Source organism: Lepisosteus platostomus, chromosome 27, assembly GCF_059453375.1.
Source record: "Lepisosteus platostomus isolate fLepPlt1 chromosome 27, fLepPlt1.hap1, whole genome shotgun sequence".
Classification (NCBI taxonomy): domain Eukaryota; kingdom Metazoa; phylum Chordata; class Actinopteri; order Semionotiformes; family Lepisosteidae; genus Lepisosteus; species Lepisosteus platostomus.
The window spans coordinates 1,378,257-1,405,411 of record NC_142637.1 but is presented as its reverse complement, the minus strand read 5'-3'; the positions used below and the strand labels follow the sequence as shown (position 1 = coordinate 1,405,411).

Here is a 27,155-nt window from a genome sequence, read left to right as displayed (position 1 = left end):
AATCAATACAAAATCAGAGAACGCCAATGATAGTGGGTGTGATCTCATTAATGTATATAAGACATAAAAAATAACAATGCTGCTGCATTTCTCTTAATCACACTCAAAACCATTGCAGAATTATAATTAAATAAAAAAAACAAAAGCAATATACAATAAACAGTAAAAAACTAGAGAAATATATTAATATTCCCCTCATTGAGAACAACTGACTAAAGAAAATATATAAAAGTGACACTATTACTCATAATAGGATGTCACATAGTTGTTTTTCTGTCCTCTTGGGTCCGGGGTCCGATTCTGAATCAATGCACATTGCGTGTGGAGTTTGCATGTCCCACTCGGGGTCACATGGGTTTGCTCTGCATGCTGCAGTTTCCTCCCACCATCCAAGCCCTCACTGCCCAGGTGTCCCTGTGTGCACCTGTGAGTGTGTGTGCCCCAGGAGCCAGGGCAGGGCAGAAGCTGCCTTGTGCCCTTGTCTGCCCTTGTCTGCCTCAGCTCACGGCTCAGCTCACTGTGAGCCTGGACTTAGCACTTCTTAAACATGGAGAGTTAATAGTATATCTTTCAAAACAAGGGGCAGAGGCAGTATAGTAGTGACAATTCTGTGTAGACGCCAATAGGTGTCCTTTTGTATCAAACGGCCCCTTTCTGTAGGTAGGAAACTCCTGTCTTTAGCCCCTCAAGAGATGCACAGACATGTTTAGAGTTAGGGTCCCTTTTCTATACATCAGAGATATGTCAAAGCTAATACTAGATGATCGCTTGCAAGTTTTGACAAGCTGCAAGTGTGTGACTGTGTGTTTGTGGCTATGTCTTAGTGCCCTGAGGACTATTGTAAAGGCTGTGGAAAAAGCATTCAATTCCCAGGAAAATAATGATTCAATTTGTGGTTTCAACAAATACTGTAGTTGTGCCTTTGGGCTGTCTTCTATGTGCAATCACAGGCTAAAGTATGCATCCTATTATGAATAGCAGGACAAGATCCACACAAAAATCTAACCTGAAACTACAATTAATGCTTTTTGGCAAAACCTGTTATCTATCCTGTAATGGGTACTCCAGCAATCGTACAGTGATTCTATTGTACGAATCGAAGGCCAGGGTGATATCTGCCGTGAGCTTGGTTTCGGTTTTCTGCTTCATCTCCAGGGGGCTGGAATGAGCTGTCTGCCACAGACGCTGCAGGTATTTCCTCTTACTCAGTCAAGAATGTGCACAGCGCCCCTGTCCAGGCAAGCTCACACAAGCCGATCTCGCAGGAAAAGAGAGGAAAAGGCAGCGAATCGACGACGTGGGTTTGTGTGAAGTCCGACAGCCACTGTCTACAACCCCCGATGTTCCCCAAAGACATCTCGAAAGGTAACCAAGTCCTGGAAAGTCTTTCAAAACTATGAAGGCAATCGACACCATTAGGTATACCCTGTTCGCATTCTGTTACCTGTTCTGGGTAAGTGTTTGCCTTTCGGTTTTGATCGCTCGTTTTCCTGATGGTCCTGAAGACCAGTGAGGGGAATCATCTGCAGATTCGCTCAGATTGAAGATCTTAAGATTTACTGCACTCAGAGTCACTCTGAGTGACCGGAGGGAATAAATAAGCACATTTGAATAAAACGGTCAGACTAATAAAGTCCTAATTATTACTAATAAATTATGAAGTTATAAGATAGACTTAGTCAGGGGCTGCTGGTTGATTTGTTCAGGCAGGGGAATGTTTTCAGGTGAAATTGTCAAACCTATACAGTAGGTGTGCTCTATACTCAAGCTGATTTTAAATCAGTCTTCCTTGGTAATTTTTCAAAAACATTTTTTGGGGATAAGAAAAAGTTAATTAGGCGAAATACACACAAATCGTAACTATCATATTGCATAGTTCTAAAGCTATTTCACAAGAAAAATACATGTAGGAAAAAGGTGCATCTAGTCACACACATGGTTTGCCTGCAGGCTTCTTTGATTTTAAAAAAATGAAAACACGGAATGTTGTTTATGGTGGAGAATTGATTCACTTACAGTAGGTTATTTTTCATTACATGTAAATAATGTGGGGGTTTAAAATGCCAGTTTTTTAGTGGAAAAAGTTTAATTCCAGATACAGCTAGTAGCATTAAAATCAATACTAAAATTCTTTAACACAGTTTTAAATAAATACCTACTAACTTAGATCTTTTGCAGTGTGGTGCCTATCTTAAAAAGGCTGTGTGGTGATCTGAGACATGAACCAACACTTGATACTTTTCACCATACAGGGAAGTGTTTACAAGTTCATTAGGAAATAATACAGGCTGTGCAGATACAGACATCTAAAACAGAAACTCAGGATACATACTGTAGATGGTGTGCTGTTCAGGCGTGCAATGACTAACTACAGGCCACTTGTAGTCATAATCGGAAGGCATTAATGGGGGCCTTCATTATTAAACTAGTTTTCAGTTGTAAAAACAGATTTTGGCATAGGTTAACCATCTTCCTTTATGATGGTGTTGAGTGTAAAAGATCAAAATAATAGAAGATATAATAAGAGCTTGCATAATCATTATTTATTCTTCTAGAGGAGGTTAAAGTCTATATCTACATGTCAGGCTGTACAGAGGGGATTTGTCCTGAATAAGTCTCTCGGTAAAGACAGACATTATTCTGTAATACATCTGACTTCTGTGCTTCTTAGCTATTTGTTGCTTAAATTACTGTCTCCTCACTTACATACATAGGTTGCAAGTGCTGTGCTGATCTCAGTTGGCATCTATGCCAAAACTGCCAAGGAGGGTGGTGAGTACCCAGTCTAACCAGCTAAAACACTGGGAGAAAGATAAAGCAAACCAATTCAATCGCTTGAAAACTAAATTAATTTAAATTCAATTATCAAATATTTTTGCACTCGATCTGTAGTTTGACCTAACCATTGCCTTAATTTCTACGGTTCACTTCACTGTGTTTCACCATATTAAATCCTGTTGTACTGCAGCAAAGGTTCCTTAGAAATATTTGTCATGGTATTCCTGTGGTCCAATGCAGTACATACTGTAGAATGTAAACCCCAGAGCACCAATGTACAGTAAGAACATTACTGTAGAGACAGCATTTGTTTCTGCAATGTTGAGCACAGATCTTTTATAAAACACGTAATAATAAAGAGACAAAGTACAGTAGTTAGAAGATGTATGGGAGAATGCAGAAAACGAATTGGAGTATTCTAATTCCAGTGGTTACAACCCATCCACTCTCTAACTGGTTTATCCAATAAAGAGTTGCAGGGCACCTGGAGTGTTTCACGACAGGAATGAGCACATTGAGTGACCTTATTGCAGCAGTCAAACACTGTCCTCACAGGACTGTTTCCCCTGCATGACAATTCTTTTCACATGGTATTCTTTCATCATGGGGTCTAGTAACCATTAGTGACAATGCATTAATCACAAAATAACAGATTATCCATCATAGGATATATGAAGTTAAACTCTCCTTAACAGTATGAATTAGTCATTCATGAAGATACAGGGTTAATTTTTTTCTGAGAACATCTGTTCTGTGTTTTTTTCAGGTGTGGTAGACTCCTTGACCGCAGACCCTGCCCTGATATTGATCGTTATTGGCTCTTTAATGTTCATCATTACATTTTTTGGGTGCTTTGGGGCTTTGAGAGATGTAACTGCGCTGCTGTACATTGTAAGTATTGAATGCTCTCAGGATTTGGCATGCTTGCCTGCTTTTTCTGCACTGCTTTAAGCTGGATCTAGTTTATTTCAGCATCTGTTGAAAACAGGTGGTTGTGAAATCTAAGGATGCTGTAGACTGTAGCAACTTGTTTTTTATATGTAATACGGGAGGCATGGTGATGCAGTGGTGAGCAGTGCGCTGAGGGCCCGGGGAAATTGGCCCTGGTTGTGAGTGTGTGCTCTGGGATAGACTGGTGTCCCATCCAGAGTGTATCCTGCCTTGAGCCTCCTGCTTGCTGGGATAGGCTCTGGCTTCCCAGAGGCTCTGTACTGGATAAAGTGGTTTGAAAATGAATGGATGGATGGATGGATGTGACCTTCTATTGACAAACAACCTTCCACCCCTCTTAAAGCAGTAAAACACTAACAGTCTCGAACCCATCGACTGGTCTTGTGTCTTTTTCAGTTCACTGTGATCTTAGCGGCCGTCCTTTTACTGCAGATCGCAGCCGCTGCCCTTGGATTTCTGTTCTCAGACATGGTACGCGCTGGTGAGCCAGTTACATTTTCCTTTCGCTTCATTTGGCACGTGACAATGAAAATGAATATGAATTACCATCGGAAGCAGTCTGAAGCAGAGCTGTCACGGGACATCACATCTTCAGAATCCGGCTAAGAATTTTCTTGGTTTGGGGAGTTCACTTGAGACTCACTGTTTCATCCTGAGAGCAAGCACTCTGATCCTCAAATTCTTTCTCTCTAGAGGGTTTTGAAATGTTGTAGTTTCTAATGTAGGCCAGTAGTTTTAAGATAGCTTATAAACCTCAGCAACAGGACACCTGTTGTTTCTTGCGTTTGGTGTGCGGTTCTGCCAGCCGGGACAGGGGAAGAGACTGACCGGGATATTACTCTCCATGCAGGTGCTAGGGCGGACAGAGATGCTCATGAGAAGAGGGATTGCTCAGTACCGGGATGACATGGATCTGGAAAACATAATCGATTTTGTCCAGAAAAAGGTGGATATTGATACAGAGCTGTACTGATTTCTCACAGTTCTTGAAACATTGGAATGTCTTTGCTCCAATGTGGAAATGGGACTGGATGAGAGCAGCCGTGGGATGAACCATTCATGCTGTCAGTACAAAGGTGTTTTTATTTCAATCAAGAGGGAGACGTTCAGGATGTATTTGCTTTTGTAGCAGATTTCTGTTTTTCAGCAACAGTAACAGTGGATTTGAAAGAACTTAGGAAGAATAGAAGTACATTAGGAGTAGTTATTTAATTGATTCCCAAATTCTCTACATACAATGCCTGCTATAATGAGACAAAACAGTGCTTATTAGGAGTAAATTAGGAGTTTTTTAAATTAGGAGCTTTTTAAATCTGGCTGTGGCAGAGAACAACATGAAAGTTGATAAGTTTCCTCATGTGGTCTGAAATTGGGCTCTTTGCTGTATTCATCAATGTGTTTCTTCCTTTTCCAAAGTTTCAGTGCTGTGGAGTGCAGCAGTACAGAGACTGGTCGCTCAATGTTTACTTCGAATGTGTGGATCCCAACCCCAGCCTTGAGCGCTGTGGCGTGCCTTTCTCTTGTTGCGTCAGGAGGAGAAATGAGGTGAGAATGGGTGAATTTAGTGAAAGTGTGACAACATAAAGTCTGATTCCAAACAACTTTTTTAGGATTTTTAGTATCTGCTTTTAGGTCATAAAATAATACATGAAGCTTGTTAGTGGCTGAGGGCTTCCACTCTTTCACTCTTCAATGTCTGCTCCAACAGATCTTCACAAATTATCCGATATTTATGTTTGCTGGGAGGACTCGAGCTGGAATGGCCACCTGTAAAGACTGAAACAGTAATTTCCGACAGAGCTCTGCAAAGTTGTCTCCCTTTTTCGCAACCCACCGCATGTACTAGTGCTCCGTTTGTGCTGATTTCTGTTCCTTTTCTTCCCGAGATCCCTGTACTGGATAAAGTGTTTAGAAAATGCATGGATGATTTAATTAGAAAACAGTATCTGGTCTTGGCAATGGTAGGGAGATTGTATTTCTGTTTGTTAATTCCATTAATAAAAATTGAGAGTGTAGCTCAAATAAGGTTTGATAACATCCCCTGACAAATCAGTGATCCATGTTCTCTGGAGCAGGATTAGAGGTTTTTGCAGGCAGTGGGCAGTTAAGGCTGGAGCATTAACAGTAGAATAGACATTTTCTGTACTCGGTCTTCTGAGAGAGGCCCATTGCCCCATGTTGTTCAGCTGCTGTGTGCTTTGTTTTTGCAGTCAGTCCTCAACACTATGTGTGGTTATGGAGTTCAAAGTCTGGATGCAGAGTCGGTGAAAGAGCACATTTACGCTGATGGCTGCCTGGACAAAATTGTCACATGGGGAAAGCAGAACCTTCTCCTGATAGGAGGATTAACCATTGGATTACTTGGCCTAGAGGTGGGTCTGCACAAGGCCACTCTGCATTTAAATACATGGGACCCATTTCAAATTGTGAAAGTTGCCAGTCTGCATACTGTTTATACAGTGTATTAGCACTGTAATCCAGCATGTTATGCAGTTTCCAGGTATCTACTACAGCATTAGGAAGAGAGAACAATATAATTATTGCACTGAGAATCTATAAGTCTGTGAGTTGAGGAGCGTCTTCCAAGTTTATGAGACCAAGTCTTTGGGATCTGCAACTGTTGTATCACATACGCACCTCCCTGGCTCCCTGTTAGTCAGAAAGGAGCAAGACAGCTTTCTTCAGCTCAATACTGAATACAATCTGTGTAAAAATTAGTTAGGCATGAGTAAACAGAACATATGTTAGCTCTAGGTCTAAAAATTCTTGTTGACACATGCTTTTCTCTTCACTTTTTTCCCCCTAGATTTTTATGATCACGTTGGCTGCCATCCAGATCTTTCAACTCAAGAAGGAGCAGATGGAGGGCAGTGAAGACAGCCACACAGGCAAAGAAAAGAGAAGTTTCAAAGACTAAGCAGGGTTACCCACCTTAAGAGCCCTGTTTTTCCAGATTAACATTGGATACATGCAGTGCCCTGAAAGTATAAAATGAGCACCTCTTTCTATAACACAGGAAACTTTGGGGGGCTGGTGGAAGTGTGATGTAGTTTGCTCGTTAAATAGTTCATGGGGTCAGACATTGGACAAGGATTGTGTTTTAGAATGTACCCCAATATTGCGCAAGTGAGCCATGCCAGGGGGAGAATTAGGCAATAAAATATGAGTCTCACAAAACACTATCCACTGTGAGAGGTGTTCATCTTACTCTGCTATGGAAATGTAATGTATATACAGTACATATATTTGGAGTTCTACAGTTTCATTTTTAAATTCATATTAGCTTCTCTTTAGGTTTCTAGAAATATCTGAGTGCACATTATCAGGAGAGGAGACGAACCCAGATATCAGCTGAAATGACCACAGTTCGTGGTAACTTTATCACAATGAAACAGGGATGTTGCAGAGCAAAGCTTTACATTTAAATGCAAAGCATTCTGATAGAGTACAGACTGGAGACTGTGGTGTGTTGGACACATGGAACCGTAATTAGCAAACTGAGGAATTAGCAAAAGGGTAGAAACAGAGTTTACACTATTACAGTAATTCAAAATGTGAAATTAAACACAATTGTGTTGAGCAACTTTAGCATGGCACCTTGGATATATATCTAGAATTTTCTGGCTCAACCAGGCTTCAGACTTGGGAGGGGAGATTTTGTTTTTGCTTAAAAAGTCCATGTATCATTTTCAATATTTATTTTTAACTAATGTATTAACTCTTTTTTAATGCAAACACATGTGAAGATCATCTCAAGTCTGTGAAACACTTTATGCATTTCAATTGTATTTTGAAACAGGTGTATGTGATTTTTGTATATATTGTATCTGAGAACATGAAAATAAAATTCTTTAACTACAATATTTTATTGTAAATGGTTAAAAATCTGCATTTGAGTCTTTTAAAATTAAAATTAATGCTTAATAATCTTAAGTATTCAGACTCGGATGTGTTTTTTATCCTCTAGGGCAACACTGAGAACTGTGCAGAGGGGAAAATAAGATTGCATGCAATTCATAAAGAACTTTACACTTTAAAGTAAAAACATTAACCCTATAGTATCTTTAAAAATGAAGGCAAGTTCTAATGCATTTTGGACTTGCCACTGAGGACTCAATGGTAAATAAAAAACGAATTTCTTTGGAATATTTATTCTTAATCCCATAAATTTAAATAAACTTCACACTGTGCAATCAAGGACCCCGTGAATACACGAATACCTGTTTGGATTTGAAAAGGTCCATTACTTAAGACACTTATTTTTTCTTACTCCGGACAGCTGAGACCATATAGCACACGAATAAAAAAATCAACGTCAGAATAAAGCGCACATTTGTGAGCTCCGAGACTTCTGTTCCCGTCGGCGATGCTGGGCCTGGAGTCCAGCTGCTGTCCCTGAGCTCAGCGGCAGAGAGGCCGCTGTCTTCCTGGGCGTGACCTCGCACTGCGCCCGGACGTTTCGGAGCGGGTCGTACTGTGGGTCTATCGACTCGGGGCAGCGGAATCTCTCCTTGATCACGAATCCCAGCTGAGAAATCGCCACGAAGCCGTCCGCCCAGGCCACGATCTTAGGAACTGAGGCGTAAACGTACTGAACCGCTAACAGCCGTCCTGCGAAGCAAACGCAATACAGGAAAGCCGTCTTTACAGAATAGTGCCAAGGGACCGTGCGTGCCAAAATGTCACCAAGAAGGACTCATCTTAAATAAGAGTTAATTAGTTTTCGCCTTTTCAACTTCGCTATCCTTGCATTTATGGTGGACTGAATATTGTCTAAGCAAAGGGATTATTTTTGGCCAAAGTGTGCAATATTTTGCTACTGCTTGTCACGGGTGGATTACTGTGGATTACTGTACTAGTGATCGAGTGTAACATGTTTACATGATTACAGGCTCATATGAGCCGTTATGACTGCCGGCTCAGCTAGTCTGTAAGAATCTGTCCAGCACGCAGACAGACGCGGCAGTTTGACAGGACTGTCGAGGACACAGCCTCTCTGTGATCTCCGGCACCTTGAGGTCCCTACTGTGCGTACCTTACGTGTGGGTCATCTTCATTGTTATATATGTACTCTGTGTTTGACATGCGTGTGTTATTGATGCTTTTTCTTTCGCTTCTCTGCACCCATGTCTATTTTCTGTTATTTCGAGCACATCACAAAAATCGATTTGGCAAAAAAGTTGATTGTGACTTTTGAGTAGTGCAGCAGCCTCCGTGGTCAAGGGCTCTAGGTTTACAACCCAGGTTAGACACTTTTTAAGGCCCTACACACATCTCTGACCGCTCCCTAGGTACCAAGCAGGGATCTCCACTCTGCACCTTTTAGTAGCGCTTTCTGACGCAGGGGTGTCTCTGCGCCTGCGCTCGGCCGTCCTGCTCCAGAAGCCACTCCCTGACACTGAGACATGTCATCTCTGACAGTTTGTAACTCTAGAATCAAGACATATCTGTTTAATGGGGCTTTTAATTCATGTTTTCCCGTTTCTTATTTTCTAGTTTTGAGTCTCTATCGTTACTTCTTTACTTCTGTTCTGTACTGTTTCTTTTTCTCTTGTTTGTTTTACCCTGTAAAGTTCCCCTAAACACTATTGGTGTACAGGAGCACTGAAATAAAAGATGAGAAAATCCGTAATTACCACTGCTGGTTTCCCACACTTTGATTGTTCGGTCTTGCGAGCCAGTGAACACATAGCGATCGTCTTCAGAGAAAACCGCACAGAGAATCCCTTCGAAAAAGAAACCCTGGACATCAAACAGAAGAGATTGATTGGCACCGGAGAAACAGTGGGGATCAGCACAAATTGCAAATCAAAACCAAAAATAGTGCTCCTTTGCAAAATGATACATGCATACAATGCGCTATAAGGGGTAATGATAATGATCATCAAGACAAAGCAAGTTAAAATGCTGGCCCATTTGAAAACTAAGCACATTGTAAGTGGCTTTTCTTTGGGTGGAGGAGTTGTTCTCTTTTTGCGCTACATTTTCTACGTAGAAATGACATTTCATGTTTGACATTAGTCTTCCTTGAAAAGCACTTTCACTTTTCATGCTGAAAACAATTATACAAAAAAAAAACTAAAAAGAAAGAGTAAGAAAATACATTTTCAATAAATGGCACAAAAGGTCATATTGCAGGTCAAAAACATGACAAAATACTAAATCGTTCATTTATTGAGATACATTTTTAAATATAACAGTTATTGATGTACATCAGCAGTTTGTAAAGTGGAAATGTGGCAATTATCGCAACTTGGCAAATAAGGCACTGCAAGAGTTTACTTGTAATTGATGTTTTTAGCATCTTCTAACTTTAGAATTTAGGAAATAACCAATTCATCATATATATAGTATATAATAGACAAAACAATCCCCGTGATCCCAATCCACTCTCCTGCTGTCTGATGGAAACAGTACTACTTGAGTATCTCAGCTGAAGGAGAAGGTTTCCCATGACGCTGGAGGAATGCAGCATGCTTCAGACATGTCCCAGTTCCACAGTGAGAGGGTTCGCCTGTCCTGCTCACATGCAGCACTCTCAATCCTCCTCTCTTGACTGCCTCCTGTCTCAGGATCCTGGATAAACACACGTCGCCCCTGGGTGCTCACCTTGTAATTCATCTCGTGGTCCACGAGTAAGGGCGACAGACGCCAGAGGCGCTGGACGGAGTCCTGGGAGCCTACCAGGCTGAACTCTTCGCTGTTACTGACAGCGATGCATGTGACCTTCGTCCGGTGTCCCTCCAGGGCCACTGCCTCAGAGCCCCCGAGGTCGCGCAGCCAGACCTGGCCGCTGTCAGCGCCGTACAGGACTCTGCAGTCCGAGAGCACGGCCGCGCAGGAGAGCGCCCAGGGCCGCCCGGGGCCCGGCAGGGGCAGCTTCCCTAGCGCCCGCTCCACTGTGGGATAGGCGTCGCCCGGGCTGATTTCGAACACGCAGATGGCGTCTTCGTACGCCACGGCCAGCCGGTCCTCCCGCTTGCTGACTGCCAGGCCCAGCACCGGGGACAGAGACTCCGGAGGAGGGATGCACATGGCCTCCGGCCCGAAGCCCAGCGGGTAGATGAGGATGGTGCCGGTTTGCAGCCCGCAGAACAAAAGCTGCCTTGACTGGGCTACTTCCAGGCAGGACACCTCGGCGGACACAGCCCTTTCTTCCGAGCACCGGCCTGTGACACGGGCCGGGGGAAGATGGGGAACAAGGAGGGAAAAGTGTAAGATGTGCCCTTTTACAAAACAACCTGCAATGGGTTTTCCTGGTACTGACTGCGCTGTGAGGGGCGACACCTGCTGGCTAGATGTGGTAAGTGACTAACGGCGTTCACTGACGGGTGAAAATTGACAAATTTAAATATTGTAGGTGACGTTTCTGTCTCAGGTGTAGCGCAAGGAAGGTCTACATTTGAGTCCGGGATGGACAGAATAATAATCAGACCCCCTCCCTGAGTTATTACTGGTTGACTATGCCATTATTTCTTTTAAAAAAAAAGAGAATAAGAAATAAAATCAATTATTGACTTAAAACAAACACTGCATGCCTGTATAGAACCTATTAAAACAATCATTATTTAAATTCATTTACCCGACTGGCAGTCCCACACCACAACTTCCCGCCTGTCTCCTGGTCTGAGGAAGTACACAAAATCCCCGCTGTGTGAAAGGGTTGGCAGTAAACTGCGGCCCGGGAAGGGAGGTTTGGTCTTGTGGCCGCGGCTGTAATCCAGCTGCCAGAGCTTCAGGTAGTAGGCGCTCCTGGAGGCGGAGACGACAGTGTCCTGAAGCAGCGCCAGGCCCGTGACGGCGGCCCCCATGCCCGTGAAAGAGTCCAGGAGCAGCCCCTGGGATAGGCACCACACCTGCGGCAAGAGGCAGAGGCAGAGGACGGGTACCGATGAAGCAGAGCGTGCTCATGCAAAGCTGTCCACCAGCCCTGACCACAGGAGGCCTGGCTTTGATCTGTCTACAGCAGGGTCACCCACCCGGGTCCTGGGGAGCCCCACTCCAGATAACCCTCCAGGCCAGATGAGCTCTGAATTACATACATGTACGGGTCACGTGTTTAAGTGATCACAGTGAAATCGGTGGTTGCACGATGACCTGCGGAATCTGCTCACCCGTATAGTTTCGTCCAGTGACCCAGTGACCACCACACTGCGGTTCTCTGCTATGGCCGCCGTCAGCACGATATCTTCATGTTCAAAGCTATGCGCCAAGAACCTCTCCACTGAGTCAGCGGTGACCCGGAACATTGCAATGTGCTTTGCATAGCCTGCATTATAAAAGAAAACACAAACCAACATGTATCTCTCACTGCTCATAAATGCAGACGAGCTCCTCGCTGTCCATGTACAAGACACTAATGGAAATTTCACCTTTTAACTCTGTTTGGTTGAATGAAGGCTTGATATATTATTTTAAGGAAGGTAGCCATCGGCTTTGGTAAGTTTAAAAGTTTTATTCTCATCAGAATTGGAAATTGTACTTGTATGTTTGTTAAGTCCGTTAATACAAATTGCCAGTGTAGCGAGGGCAGCAGGGTGGCTCAGTGGTCAGCACTGCTGCCTTGCAGAGCTTTGGCTCTTAGTCCAGTTCTGGACTGGAGCTGCTAGAGTGTGCCCTGCGATGGACTGGAGTCCTGTCCAGGGTGTGTGAGTGTGAGTGTGCCCTGCGATGGACTGGAGTCCTGTCCAGGGTGTGTGAGTGTGTGTGTGACCTGTGATGGACTAGTAGATACCTGCCCCCTAGTGTTCAGTAAAACTTACTATGATTTAAGATTTACCTGCACACAGAACTGTTTCATCATCAGACACAGCAAGAAATGAGACAGAAGAAGAAACATTTGCAACAGAGCACCTCCCGTCATCTGACACCTACAGAGGAAGCAGATTAAAATTAAAGTAGGTCTGTTTTAAGGGCTGGTTTTTGTAAGAGCACAATGATTTGTTCATAATGTTCCCCAGAATAAGACAGGACTAGGTTTCTGAATACTGGTTTTAGAGTTAGTATTGAGTTCATGGTCCAAGCCTGGATATTCCACAGATATTTCTGAAAAGATTTAGAGTGGACAAATCAAGAACGTGACATTTTTCAATTGCAAGGGGTCATTCCTCAGTCTTCCTTCTGAGATTCTGCAGCATTCTGTCCTTCCACTCACAAGCACTTTCTAATAATAGCAGCACACTTCAAAATTCAGAAGCATGAGTCAACAAACACAGACACAGCATCGGACACAGGAGCAGGGTCCAATTCATTTGTGACAATGTCTCAGGTACTTGTTACAGTTTCAGAGGGTTTACCAGATAAACTGATCCTTCCCTGGAGCCAGCGACCACTCTTCCACATGTTCTTAGCGGCAGGACGCAGGTCCAGGTCAGTTTCAGGTCATCCGTCAGCGAACAGGCACGTTGTTTCAGACCGGTAGTGCTGTCCCAAAACGTAAGGACCCCCTCATCAGAGAGGGAGACTACAGCTGCCCCCTTCCCCTGGAGAACAGCAAATACTGCAGCGTCGCCCCCCTCGATGTGGAACAGGAGCTCTGCCGTTTCGAGGTGCCAAGCGCTCATCTGTTCAGACAGATGTGAGAGAAAGCAAAGGACACGTTCAGCTGGTTTTTAACTCGGGTGGTGAAACAAGAGCCTTCATTTTTAAGCAAGACCAGGAGGAAGGTTCTTCATTCAGGACACTCCTGGCAATGGCCAACAATCTGAGAGAGGGAGCTCCTGTGAGTGGCCTGTGGTTGCATGTGAAATGACAGCAAATAATGCTCCTGAGCACCCAGTGATGGTGCCTGACTTAATTGGCCCACATGCTCCTGCTTTTCCAGACTAGGCCATGAGATTAGCCATATGTCACTGGGATTCCTCAATTAGCTACAGGATGGCTAGGCGTGAGGAGGACAAGGTCTTTCTTGGCTTTCTGTGCAGGAACCATTCCTGGGACCTGCTCACTGTCCTGCGGGCCTGCAGCAACACCAGTTTGAGTAGCACCTCTCCTCCAGTTTGCACTAACTCTCCTGCAAGGGGCTGTGGGGCTCACAGCCTGTCAAACAACTAGGGCTCACGGAGGAGCAAACAAGCTCCTTCCTCTTGTGCAGCATGGGGAATTCGCACACACGTGATTAACAATCACCATTTCAGAACCGGAAAGAACAAGAGAAAGGCTACAAACAATTGGAAGCCATTAGGCCCACTGGCCTGTCTGAGAGTTGATGACTGATTCAAGAAAGAAACCATGGTACTGGCTTCAACAACATGGCTGGGTAGCTTGTTCCACACTCTCACAACTCTTTGTGCAAAAGACATGTCTCCTGGTCTTGGTTTTAAATGCACTTCTACTTAGTTTCCATGTGTGTCCTCTGCTTCATGTCTCACTGGTCATTCTGAAGACGTCCTCCGTGTTGACCCTGTTGGGGCCTTTTGAGGATTTTTAATTCTCGTATCAGGTCCCCTTGTAGTCTCGTAAGGAAACAAAGCACTTGGAGACTCCAAATAATAAGAGAGACACAGAACTACTGATGATGTGAAACGTTTGGCTGTACCTGCGATCCACACGTTGAATAGATGACTCCCCTCTGCTCTGTCACGTGACGCTGGGTGCAGACTGGGGCACCGAACGGTCCCTCGTTAATGCAGTAAATCTGCTTCCCACTCAGCAGGTCCCACAGCCGCAGGGTGCTGTCTCTGGACGCCGACAGACAGCGAGCTCCCTTGTCCAGCACCTTCACACTCTGCACCTCCGCTACCAACAACCACAACGCATTTACTTCCAGCTACCAATCGCTTTACTAAAGCAAGATAAACAATTACAGTATCTGCAGATCCACAGTCACTTTTCAAGCAAAGTATATTACTTTTTACCACCTTCCCTAAATATACATTTTCGTACAGAACAACTTGTTTGGATTCAGCATATTACATCAATAGAAGCGAAGGTAATCTTTGTCTTTCTGATTGCAGATTTTGGGCCAGATGTATTTAAACAAATATCATGAACTTTTGATCTATAAGTAGCTTCTAAAATATAGAATTGATACCAGTGTTTTTTATCAGCTTGTTAATTCTTCACTTGATTGCTTCAGTGAGCTAAAATCTGACCTGGTGAACGACTTTCTAAAGTCTCAAGACCTCTGTCTCAGTAATCAGCTGTGTCAGTGTGTGCTGGTGGCAAAGGAACTAGTGAAGCTAATCCCAGACTGAAAATGTTGAACACCGCAATAAGAAACACAGCATTTTAGCTGTTGAATCTTTGGGTGAGAGAGAGAGTGATAATAAAGGACAAACGAACACAGTACAGAGCAGGGGTGAGAATGGGCACAGGTGAGGAGAATTCACAGGAAGGGGGAAATGAGGAAGAGGTGTGAAAAGCTGAAATCTGTTAATGAATGGAGAAGATTGGAAAAGACAGACTGAGTTCTTTATAAATCCGCACCATCCATTCTCACATTCTCTGTCCTTTCCTCTCCTGTGCTTTCAATTCCAGCCACCTTATTCTCTCTCACACCTGTACAAGGCTTATTCATCTTTCTATTTTTCAGCATGGAATGAACCTTTACTTGTTATGAGATATTCTCAGACCTACTGTTTCCGTCAACATTGTTCTTTTTACTGTATATATCCGGACTTTCCTTTGCCAGCCTGACCTTGAGAAGTGTTTCCTCCCCTCACCTGTGTGGCCAATCAGTGTGTGGACAACTTCTGTGTCCAGCAGGTTCCACACGATCATTCTTCCCTCCTCAGAGCCCACAATCAAGAGACCCTTCTCAGGACACAGGTCCATCACCGTAACTCCTTTAGAGGAGAAGGTTAGAAGTGTATTTTATTGTTCTTATCCTAAAGAAGCTGTATTACAGCTGGAGGCTTATCCTCAGATGTTTAAGTTCTTGCCTGACACTCTGCATATATCATGCATATATATTCTTTATATTTTTAGTTGCTTCCTACAATAAGAATATGAACAATTCTGATAATATTGTATAAGGCTAGAACATGAAAACTGAATTGGAATTAAGTTACCGAATGCATGATTTCTATAATTTGATCATTTTAACATTTGCTCTGAATGACTGCACAATTTGAAGTTCTGCTACAATTTATGTCTAGAATTTCTGGATCAAAAAAAGAGATGCACTCCGCCCAATAGTCCCCTGATGCCATTGCAATTTTCATGCACTCACCAGCTCCAGCTTTGTAAGGTTTGAAGGTGGCAGAGCTGCTGATATGATTAATAAAAATTACTTATTTTTAGAGATTGATAAATGAATTAGCATGGCACAGCATCCCAAAACCCACCCTAAAAGCCACAGATGAAGTCTTGCTCACATAAGTTTTCATAGAGCAGTCCGTCCAAAATCTTATTTTCCTAACCTGATACCGAAATCTAGGTGATTGTAAAGAAACAGCCATATCTCAGCAGTCTGTGACAGTTTGCTCTGCAGCTGCATTTGCCCAAGACATGGATAGTAAGATCTGCTGGGGCTGCACACTGTACCTTTCTGAAATCCTGTAAGAGTAGTCTTCAGAGGACCTCCTGGAGCCTGGAAGAAGCCACACTGAGGGATAAGTATTGGGTTCTTACAGGCAGAGAACCAGTCCTGGCACTGAACGCACAGGCGCCCGATCAGCGAAGGGTATGAGTCAGCAAAGCAGCAGAGCCTGGTGAAGACTTCGGTGTAGAAGAGGGAAGGGTCTATAGGAGAGAAAGAAACCAAAAGGAACATAAATCAGAACGTGCAAGAGTCTTCACGATGCACAGGCAAAATCCAGTCTTACCCATTTGTCCTTCGATGAAATCCAGTGTAGGTTTCAACAGCAGACACGTGTCTCGTACGAGCTGGAGCTCAGGGCTGTTGCTGTGTTCAGTGCACATGGACAGGTCTTCAATGACCTCTGCTATTCCCCAGGTAAGGGTCTTACAGCACAGCCAGTCTGTATTACCTAAAGTAAGAGAAAACATGTGTCAAACAGCCTGTGGTCCAGCATTGAGTTTATTCTATCTTATCACTGCTTATTACTGCTACTAATACTACTGCCAATATTTAGGACTAACTTGACTCTGGGCTATAAGAGATTGCTGGATAGCCAGTGATGAGGCTATCAGGATTAAGCGCTCCTTCCCTGAGCCCAAGATCTCTCTCAGTACCCCACAAGGGTTCCAAACTCGTGCAGTTTCATTCTGTTATAAACTGCAGGCAACTGCCAGCATTCAGATTCTCCGAAGGGATAGGGAAGCTGCAGTGTGTACTGTAAGTCCTTCGAGAGTACGAGACGGCTGGGAAGGGAACACTGATTCGGTTGCTAAATAGCCCTGGTTTCTAAGGTGGTACCTGAGGGATCTCTGGAAGGGGCCAGTAAAAAAATGAACTAATCTCGAAGGAGATTACAAAGGAATCGAGGAACACCATGGATTAACAAGAGAGATTGTTGTAGTTCACAGAGGGGAGGCGAAACTTAATATCCACAGGGATCACTGCGTCTGGGAATCAGTGAGCAAAGGGCTCAGAGATCTAGACTGTGTTGAAGCTCAGGTGGAGCGAGAGTGCTAACTACAAGAATCTTCTCTGGTGACTTAATCTGGCGCCGTGATATCAGAGTCTCGGTGGTAGCTGAGAGTTTCCCTGCAGAGGGGGAGCTCTCGGATGAGAGTACCTCCAGCAATGACAGGCAGAATCTCACCTCTAAGTATATTCCCTAAGGTTAGGGAGAATCTGGGTATCCAGTGCTAGGGTACTCATGCTCTGGAAAAAGGTTTGGAGACTTTAGACCTGAGCTGCATAGCGACAGAACCCTCAAGGAGAAACCCAGTTACAGGCCGCAGAACAGCCACAGAGTCACAGGTTTGTATTGAAGAGCTGCACACCTCTGGGCAGGTGGCACACAAAATGGCATTAAGTCAGAAACTAGTCGTCACTCTATAAGCCTTAGGCAGCGGAGGTCAGTTTTCATGGCCAGACTTTGCTCACTGCCCTGGAGCAGGGGTTTTTGTGTTTTTGATATGAGAAAGGCAGTTAAGCAATGTTACAATTTTAAGGGATGTTATTTTGGATTGTTATTAATTTGGAGCTGAAAGTGTTACTATCCTGTCTGTAACTGTGAGCTGCTACAGGAATAAAACCTCAGTTATTGAAATACCATCCTGTGCTGGTATGTGGGTACACTGATGGCACTGGGGGTCTGACAGCCTGTGCAGAGAGAAGGGTCCCAGTGCCTGTAGAACTTGTCACTATTGTGCCACAAACACTCAGCACACAGTAACAGAAACGTGATTCTTTCCTTATGATCTCTATTTGGTTCTGAACTTTAACTTGACCAAAGATCTCACCAATCACTTCCTGTCGGAGCTCCTCCCAGCGCCCTGCATGAAGGAGGTGATAGGGCAGCTCCTGCAGCTTCCTCCGATTGGCCACGTGCTTGGTGAACCACAGGGGCTGGGGTGCCACCTGCTCAACACACAGGATGTGCTGTAACACTACAACAAACACTTCCCAGTCCAGTTACAGAGACGTGTGGCCTCAGATCAGTGGACCTGATTAATATAAACTGCAGCTGTTCAAAAACTCTTCCATCATGCCTGAAGGTTGGAGCACCAACAACTTAGACCCAGTATTATCAGAAAACTATTCCAAACAAACCTATCAATCCTATTGATTTCATTTTAAAGGGAAACACAAACTAAGTGCCTTTTGAGTTTAGAAAAGAGATTTGGTTGGGTCTTACCAATATCACCCCAACAATGACTTCCAAAACATAGTGAAACTACTGTACACTGATCAAAATCTGAAACACATTTGTGACTTAAATTATAAGCACCGCAGGGTCAACTAGAGAAGTCAGGCCTTCCTGCGTACCTTTCTGTCAGCACTCAGGCTGGTCTTCAGTGAGGGCAGGAGCACAGGCTTTCTGTTCCCCTGGCTCCACGTGCCCAGGAAGAATTCAGACAGGATGCTGTGGCTTTGGCTCCTACGCTCCGCTGAAAGGTATCTCTTCTGGACCATTTCAATAAACTGTCTGTCGAAGAGAGAGCAGATCACTCAGTGGAATGCTGGTTATTCTTCTGAGTGCCTGTGAATTTTTACAAGTTGTTGTATGGGCTGAACACATGGACCGGCAGACCGGCAGGGAGAAACTCCCTGGTTTCTCCAACCTTGACCAATGATTAAACAAATGTGTTTCGCTGCTGCATCAATTACATGGATTAGATTTACATAAAGAAATGCAAACTCCTAGGTTAGGATTATGGGGTCAGATGAGAGGTTTAACATAATCTCTTTCTTATCTGTTCAGGTTTGTGAACTCCTAACAGCTTTATAGTCCAGTTTATTGATGTTTTAATTTAAATGAATATAGAGGGAAAACCAAAACAATAGGAGTGAGAGATGAGGCAATTTAATATTTAGAATGTGTTTTTTTAACTGATAAAAGCTGTTTTAGGTGTTTTTTTAAAAGATGTTGCTTTCTTTGGGTAGTCAGCACAATGACAGACCAACATGTAAAGAAGAGAAATGAATAAAAAGTGATGTTAAAATTCTGCATTTTCTGCCTTCACAATTGGAAAGCTACAAATTGAATGAACTACTTGATGAATCTTACTTTCTTTTTCAACATTACTTTTCACAAATGCTTGCCAGTTGTTGGATCTGGAGAAGGGAAATGTAACAGTATTCTTGGTTTATTGCTCCACAGTCCTCTAAGCCTGGGTCCGCTCCTCGTGGTCGAGATGTGCTTGGTTCACCTGTGATAGAGCCCCAGGACTCTGGTCCCGTCAGACTGCCGTTCCACCAGATACTCGGCCAGGTCGTGCCGGAGCCTCGTCCACAGCAGGGGGGGCAGGCGGATGATCTCATGGTTCGGCGGGGGCCAGTACTGGTAGATGTCAGCAAGAACGGCATCATCCAGGGACAGGACGTCCTGCAACTCGGCCTCCGTCAGCCCGCGCCTGCAGGAGGATCAAAAGCTTCGGGCTCAACCAGAGTGCTCGGCGCACGCATCTCAAAATTTATTTTCAACAAAACAAAATTTCCTTTCAATAAGACCCTCAATATTTCCCATAATTCCACCACAGAGTGCTTTGCTTTGACAGGGCCTTGAGCTTAATTAGATGGAAAAATGTATATTTTTGGAAAATAAACTTTTTTAAACAATGGAATGTTTCACAAGAAAAGATTCACATTCTTGGTGGACTCCAACTAAATTATTTTAAATTCTTTGAATTCTTTAAACAAGGACCAGAAACATTTTGAGTCTGATTGCTTCATTACTTTGGAGCCACAGCTGCAACTTTATTAGATAATGTTGGGCCACCTACTTTGACAAGACAATGTATCCCAAAGCGTGGCTCACGAGCTGTTCTCCATGCTGCTTCTCCAGGCGCTCGAAGAGCAGTGACACTGCCTCCTGAGTTGTGCTTGCAACCCGGAGCTCAGACAGGGGTGTGTAGGATGTCCACTGTTTGGCAGCATCTAGGGTCAGCTTCATCAGCAAAGGATGACCGCAGTGACTGAAGCTCTGGAGCACGAGCTCCCTCTGCGCTGGAGTCAAACAGCGCTTCACCGCGCTCATGTAGGAATCAATGACTTCTCCCCCTTGGTCCTGAGACAGCTGCTCAACCTTGAAAAAACTCTGTGGCTCCAAGATCACCCCTTGGAGGACCTCCAAAATGGAATATCCCTTCTCCAAAGTGGAGACGATGAGGTGAACATTTGGGGGGATCTCCTTAGGTAGCCAGTGCAGTTTGTGGGCATTGTTAGAGGGTGACAGCTGGTCCAGGGAGTCTAGAATGAGGACAAGTGGCTCGTTCTGTTGTGACACGGCATCAAGAGTCCGGTGGAAGAACCTCACCAGATCTTCATAAGTGTTGGCGGTTTGCGTAGTGGGAAAGGGCAGCCCAAAAGCACCACAGATCTGAAAGCAGATGGTCTTCAAAACAGAGTCAATCTCGGAGCTCAGAGGTGATGTACCCAGAAGCCTCAGCACCACAGCCGCCCCAGAGCCCAACACACAATACACCTCCTGTGCCAGCTTGCACATTATGGCCGTTTTCCCAATGCCAGAAGGTCCATAAACAATCAGAGGCCCATGATGGCTGTTGTTTGAGTCCTGGATGGCTTTGCAGATGGTGTTTAGGAGGTTACCTCGCCCACAGAATACGGCACACTTGGCCAAGCTCAGAACTATGTGATGAGTGATCTCACGAAGAAGCCAACCCCACTCCTTCTCTCCCGTAGTTTGTGCAGCCCTTCTGCTGATCTGCTGCTTCATCTGGGAGACAAACTGCTTACAGAGGCTCTGCAGGTACTTGGCGTGTTCCTGGCGTTGTGGGTCAATGGCTCCCTTGCTGAGCTGCACTGAATGTACATTGAGCTGTCCAGAACAAAAGCTTGAAATCCGGGCCTTCAAGCTGGACAGGAGCTCCTGGGCCTCCAGGTCCACAAGTCCATCCCTGGTGACATCAATGAACTGGGAGACGCTCTCCTGGCTGTTGGTCCTGCTGAGGTTAGGTAGCTCCCTCAAGAAGAGCACTGCATAGGTCTCATTGTTCTGCGCCTCCAACATACCCTGCTCAATTTCCCACTCTGTCACTAAGCAGAGAAAGAGACATTTATTTCACTTGGGTTTATCACAGGCACATTTTTTTGGGTGGATGTCTGACTGCTAAAACCTATCAATTGGTACCTGATTTGAAAAACCTGTGCTTCTGCTCCTGGGTGAAGTCTCCGTCAGTTTCCGCTTGAGCTGCAGCCACTCGGAGCAGCCGGGAGAGTTGGGCTTCTGTGGTCTGCCAGGCCCTGATGTCCCTCTCCCTCTGCAGCTGGCTCCCTGGGCTGTTGTCGTCATAGTGACGGAGGTGGGTGGTGATTGGCTGGAGGATGTACACGGGCGGGACCGAGTTCTCATCCTTCCAAAACCACTGGCTGAGGAGCTTCACCGCGTCGCCGTTGGGGTGGAGCTTGGATAGAAGGAGCTCAAACTCCTCGTCCCGGATGACCCGGGGGATGGGCCGGTAGCCATACCGATTACCAACGAGGGCCTGAGAGAAGAAAGGAGGTCTAAACCTGGGCCAGTAGAAGCTGGTTTCACTCACTCTGTGCAATTAGCAATCAGAATAACTCTTTTTTCAAACCTTCACAAAGCCAGCTGCTGAGACACACATGCGAAGAAGCAAATTTGAACAAAGAGCTAGGGTTTTAGTATTGATGACTTAACTATAAATACATACAGTATACCCAGAGAAAACTATAATATCACAAAAGAGCTATTTAAGATCACAAGACCCAGGTGGACATTTGACCCATTTTGCATGATATGGGAGCTACTATATGGCATACATAACTTTGGAAACAGAGATACTTTAAAGAAGGAAGTTGAAGGCATTGTGAAACAGTCTTTATTGAACAGTTGGCCACCAGTAAGGAGCAACGTATTCCACTCACGGTGAAGGTGGGGCCCACAGACACCCTCCGACATGATTGAATCTCCTGGAGGCACAATTCAGTGGTCATGTGATCCACAACTACGGTATCGCGGACCCCCCATCTCATATCCACAACCTAGGAAAGTAGATTGTCAAGGCATGTGTCTGAACACCAGGATTTCACTCTGAGTTTTTAAAGAAAGGAACAGGAGCACATTAGAATAACTGATGACTCCAGATGTCAACCATTTACCAAAGACATCTGTCCTGTTCTTTAAAATGTTCAAATTACACCTGACTTGGTGCAGTTTTAATTGGACTTGCTCTCCTTTATAAAACCATGGCACTCAACCCTTTCTAATAACGTGACCCAGAAACAGGTCTTTGGAATTATACACACCTCGAAGACTAAGCCGAGACTCTGACAGTAGACTTGTAGTTCTGGGTAAGCTTTTTCCAGCAGAGCATCTCTCTCGCTGCTCATGTCTAAAACACAAAATTGATTTACAGTGTCTAAACCTTTGGAACATCTTTTCAGTGGGCAATGAGCACATATTATCCTGAGCCTAGGCTATTTTTATTCTGAAGAAAATGTGTAGGGAGGGCTTCATACTTTTACAATAAACCATTATCAGGATTTTAACCCCTTTAATTTGAATTTCTGTACTTTATTCAAACAGGTGAGGCGGCACGTAGGAACTTATCTCCCATCTTTTTATTATGTAAGGACAGTGATAGGTTCTGGGGGATTTTTGTTCTCCAGAGCTAGTTTTAGGTGACTAACCTCCCCTAATCAATTTGCGTCTGCAAACAGAAACTGTGGGAACTGGAAACTTTGCATCAGGACAACCGATTGATGTTTTAAAAATAGACTTACCGGAGAAAGTTGAACTGATAAAGACTCGAACCACACTGGACCTGAGCTCCGATATTCCACTGGCATGTCCCTTTAGAAGGTCGAGCCCTAGCGTCTCTTTCATAGATGCTGCAGTCATTTTCACTCATGGATTTCCTTGGGATTCTGCCCTTCTTACTATCATAATGGTGAACAAGTCCTGTTGGAAAAAATATATACAGTGCCTTGCAAAATTATTCAAACCCTTCCTGTGGTGTTCCATTCTTCCATTTTCCAATCACTTTATCCAATTCATGGTTATTGGGGAGCCAGGGCCTATCCTGACAAGCAATGGGCACAAAGCAGGGCACACCCAGACACTCAACCCAAAGCCAATTACCCTACCAGTATTCTTGGTACAGAGGAAACAATGCAAACACATAGAGAACATACAGTACAGACTCCACAATGACAGCACCCCAGGACTGGAACTGAACTCAGGCCCCAGCACTGCGCCATCATGCTGCCCACCTATGGTGCCCCTTGTTGTAAAATTACAAAATGCATATACATTATGAAAACTTCATATTTCATTCAAAATCTATTCCACTTGCAGTGTATTTGCAAACTGAAGATATCTCAGTTATCTTAGTAAGTTTCAGAAAATAACAGTGTGAGAAAGGCAAGAGGAGCCCACTTAGCTCATTTATTGTTTTGCAGTTAATTGATCCCAGATCTTAATCAGCTGTTTCTTAGGCCATTTCTCAGCCACTGGCCTCACACCCCCCTCCAGCTCCCCCTGGTCTGTCGCTGATGGGCAGGGGCAGCCTGATCTGGGCAATGTCTGGGTGTTACGATGCACATTCCACTAACTGATGACTGAGCAGACCGTGCTCATAGGAATTGTCATCTCCTGATCTGTGCTTGATCTCTGATTTGCTTTGCAAGTTCATTAGTCTTCATGATTAAATGTGCCCAGGGAATCTCACAGAGACAGGTGTTTTTATTCTGAACCACTACTGTTACACTCAGACAGAGGCCACTTAAATAATTTTGTGGCTCATTAAGGTAATTAATATAACGTCTAACATCTAACCTCAATATTTAATTCAACTGTTTTTTGCAATATGAAGGTAAATTTCTACCAATATATTTCTATCTGTAAAAAAACCGCAAGAGTTATTGAAGCACGGAAACGTGGGCATGCTGAAGGACAGCACTCCATGACCTGCTAGCAACAGAACCAATTAAGAAACAATATAGGCAAAACTGTCTGTTGTTACCTTTCAGTGTTTTTTGGCAAAAAAAATACTATTTAAATTTTGATATACAAAGGAAAAGCGATCAGATCCATAATAGAGCAAATTCCTTGAACGGGGAGCGATCGGGACCGTCCTCTCTAAGGTGGGGAGGAAAAGTTTGATCCCTCGTTACTTACTCGTTTAATCTTCTCGGGCATGCGAGGGCTGGAAAAGAGCGCACTTTCGTCTTGATAGCTGAGTAGATTCGTGACACTAAGAACTTGTTCTAGAACTAAGAGAGTATCTGGTCGAGAAAAAAAGCAGAAATATTGGGGAGATCCGTAGCTAAGATTTCGGGTTTCTCCTGTTTATTTCTTGCGCCATATTCCTACCTAAAACTAAACAATTATACAGTACACAACACAAGCTTTTTCAAGACTTAAGGTGGCAGCTACATCACTACCACAAGGTTTAGCATGTGACTACATTCAGCTTGCATCCGATTATAATAATATTTAGCAAATAATGTTAAGTGTTGATTAAGAACGCGAAACGTTACAAACGAGAGGAGCCCAAACATGTCATGTAACGGGTTTGGTTCCTGAAAGCCAAGCAAGTCGAGGATTTTATCCAGCTGCTTCTTTAAAAAGTCCAGTGTGCTGGCATCTAAGATTTTTCTGAGGGATACAATTTATTATTTCATGAAATGCAAGAAAACAAGTCATTTTACCGTGTATGCCGAGTCGTGGGTGAACGCTGCAGCGACGTTATTAGAAGTGGTTTAGTGCTGCTGAGATCATTTTTAAGTGTTTCATCTGGGGGTATTACAAGCTGTTTAGTGGAGCAAAGCTTTTCTTCAACGTTTCATCCTTGGAGATCACTCTCTCCAAGACAACCTCTGTTTACCGTGTCGTTAGTTGTTCTGAAACGAGGCCCGGGGGCTGTTCTGGTGAGCTGGGATTAACTGTAATCATGTGGGAGAGGCGGGCCTCCTGGGCTATATCGATTTTCACCTATTGTATTTGTAACAACCGGCTACCGGACCACCACATACCTGCTGTGCCAACACGCGGACACTTCGTGAACTGAACCGGCGATCCACATACGCACTATACAAGTTGAAGACTTTGTAACGTGTCCTGTTTAGCCTAAAAGCAAATATTTTATGTAGAAAATGGTTATCATGTAAAAGTAATGCCCACAATTTAGTGGTGTCCATTCCTTTCAGACATAATCTGCTGTGTCTACACAAACAACCTTTGTTATAAATGAATGTGTTGATTTACAGATGAAAGACAATACTGAGAAGTATTGTATGACTAAAACCAGTTTAACGGTTTCACACAATAAAAAAACAAGAATATCCAATTAAAACCACACACAAGTTTACCTGTAGCACAGACAACATAGTTTTCCCTCTGATTTATATTACAAATTACCCTTTCAATCCTTAAGCACAATTCACAAAATCATACATTTACAATTTTAAAAGACTTGCAAATATGCCAATTCCTTTGCCTCCAGAGCTACAGGCAAGTGCGCCAATGCTGCCTGCATTGTCTCAGTAAGTACCAGTCCAGACCTCCCAACAGAGAGCTCTCTGTACAGGCCAGAGAGGACAGAAAGAAAAGACTTACTGCAGCGCTTAGACCTGGATCAATTTAGCCACTACATCTTTCAAACATGAGAGGTCTCAAGGTGCCTGGGATGAATTCAACTTTCAATAAAGTATTTTTCATGTGTTTAACTGTCCCTCACACCTTTATTTTGAATTAAAGTATCCAGCTGTTAAATGGTGTGTCTGGTGGTAGTTTAAGTACAGCATTTTTTCAAGAGCAGCCACCAATAACAGCCATAATTTTCAAAAGCAGAGAAACAAAGGATAAGTTGTGTAATATGGTGCCTTCTGTTCAGAATTAAAAACATTCCCATTAGTTTCACTTCTTGTCCCTTGGTAGTTTTCTCGTTTCAAGATAAAAAGATTTAGTTGTTTTAGCATGCCAATGTAGGACACTCCTGTATGCCCCAAAATGCACCTGCTTGCTTTAGTAAACTGATTCCATTGTAAAATTACCTTTTACCTGGGACCCCCTGCAGAGTGAGGAGTGACCAAGGAGGAGCTGCACAGGTGGAGGAGAGATGCAGGAGATTAATGCAGGGGGGTATTGTACAGTTTTTTTTGTTTGAGGAAATGACATCAGGAATGCTTATGATTTAGGACAGCTGAGGCTGATTGAACTTGGCTACGGTCATCCCTCCCGAATGTTCATTGTAAACGCCACAAAAATTAAATACACCTCAATATAAGGTGTCCTCCAGCCCCAACAGATTTGAACAGTGGTATGAAAGCTAGCAGGTTCTGCTCCCTCTTGCTCGCTGTGTAGCAAGCTAATGAAGTCAAATTAACTGCAGTCTCAGCCTAGAAGGAGCAGCATTTCAGTGGGCGATGAAGCAAATCCATTGTTGCTTCAGTGCTCAGGGATTCCCCAGCTGACAAGTGCTACATAAATGAAAGCTATGCTACTGTGTCAAGTTCCAGATTAACTCTAAATCCATTCTACACAGCCCTCTTCATGCATATGGACAGGGTAAGAGCTCAATGTACAAATGAGATAGATTTTGGTTCTTGTGACTCCACTGGTTGGGGATGATATCTACTCAGGTACACTCAACCATGGTAAAATGCTTATCTCTGCAAGTGCGTGCTCATTATTGTAATTGCGCTGAGATGAAACGAGCAGGGTTATCACTGTAAATTAGATGGTTTTATCATGTCAAATAAATAGCTATCATGGCCGAGCCACAGGTCTAATTAAGTGAAATAAAGTTACAGTAACCAGCTCCTCACTGCAGACAACTGTGTAGGGTGTGTAGCAGTACCAACATCCAGGTGGTACATGAGGAAGTGGGACTGGCTTGTTATGTAGTTACTAAGTCAGATGTAC

General features: G+C 43.9%; 2 protein-coding genes across 4 annotated transcripts; one reads left to right on the top strand and one right to left on the bottom strand.

Moving 5' to 3' along the window:
• Positions 1 to 1,109: 1,109 nt before the first annotated feature.
• LOC148638938 (tetraspanin-33) lies at positions 1,110 to 7,590 on the top strand. Of its 2 annotated transcripts, XM_088622363.1 has the most exons (8): positions 1,110 to 1,453; positions 2,715 to 2,772; positions 3,545 to 3,669; positions 4,126 to 4,200; positions 4,580 to 4,675; positions 5,146 to 5,274; positions 5,940 to 6,101; positions 6,536 to 7,590. In XM_088622363.1, exons 1-8 carry the CDS (start codon positions 1,397 to 1,399, stop codon positions 6,644 to 6,646), a joined length of 813 nt encoding a protein of 270 aa, XP_088478489.1. In that variant the 5' UTR covers positions 1,110 to 1,396; the 3' UTR covers positions 6,647 to 7,590. The 2 variants fall into 2 exon arrangements, with proteins under 2 accessions (XP_088478489.1, XP_088478490.1); XM_088622364.1 differs by lacking the exon at positions 2,715 to 2,772 and having other exon boundaries at positions 1,113 to 1,365.
• Positions 6,975 to 27,089, bottom strand: nwd1 (NACHT and WD repeat domain containing 1). Of its 2 annotated transcripts, none has more exons than XM_088622355.1 (20): positions 24,941 to 27,089; positions 23,012 to 23,189; positions 22,535 to 22,620; positions 22,154 to 22,270; positions 21,396 to 21,750; positions 20,029 to 21,301; positions 19,456 to 19,659; positions 18,572 to 18,731; positions 18,046 to 18,163; positions 16,497 to 16,661; positions 16,216 to 16,413; positions 15,393 to 15,515; positions 14,267 to 14,466; positions 13,026 to 13,292; positions 12,509 to 12,599; positions 11,844 to 11,998; positions 11,312 to 11,585; positions 10,339 to 10,898; positions 9,366 to 9,471; positions 6,975 to 8,340 (listed from the first exon to the last, which is right to left on the bottom strand). In XM_088622355.1, exons 2-20 carry the CDS (start codon positions 23,127 to 23,129, stop codon positions 8,045 to 8,047), a joined length of 4,866 nt encoding a protein of 1,621 aa, XP_088478481.1. In that variant the 5' UTR covers positions 23,130 to 23,189; positions 24,941 to 27,089; the 3' UTR covers positions 6,975 to 8,044. The 2 variants fall into 2 exon arrangements, with proteins under 2 accessions (XP_088478481.1, XP_088478482.1); XM_088622356.1 differs by lacking the exon at positions 24,941 to 27,089 and adding an exon at positions 24,408 to 24,904.
• Between the last annotated feature and the right edge of the window lie 66 nt (positions 27,090 to 27,155).

What these genes read in the sequence shown, in the direction of transcription:
- LOC148638938 (XM_088622363.1), top strand. Translation starts at nt 1,397, where the DNA reads ATGAAGGCAATCGACACCATTAGGTATACCCTGTTCGCATTCTGTTAC. An exon ending in CAAAACTGCCAAGGAGGGTG is followed by an intron (nt 2,773 to 3,544) that starts GTGAGTACCCAG and finishes TGTTTTTTTCAG; the next exon opens with GTGTGGTAGACTCCTTGACC. An exon ending in GATTTCTGTTCTCAGACATG is followed by an intron (nt 4,201 to 4,579) that starts GTACGCGCTGGT and finishes CTCTCCATGCAG; the next exon opens with GTGCTAGGGCGGACAGAGAT.
- nwd1 (XM_088622355.1), bottom strand. Translation starts at nt 23,129, where the DNA reads ATGACTGCAGCATCTATGAAAGAGACGCTAGGGCTCGACCTTCTAAAG. An exon ending in GCCTGAGTGCTGACAGAAAG is followed by an intron (nt 18,164 to 18,571) that starts GTACGCAGGAAG and finishes TGTGTTGAGCAG; the next exon opens with GTGGCACCCCAGCCCCTGTG. An exon ending in TGAAACAGTTCTGTGTGCAG is followed by an intron (nt 11,999 to 12,508) that starts GTAAATCTTAAA and finishes TTTATAATGCAG; the next exon opens with GCTATGCAAAGCACATTGCA.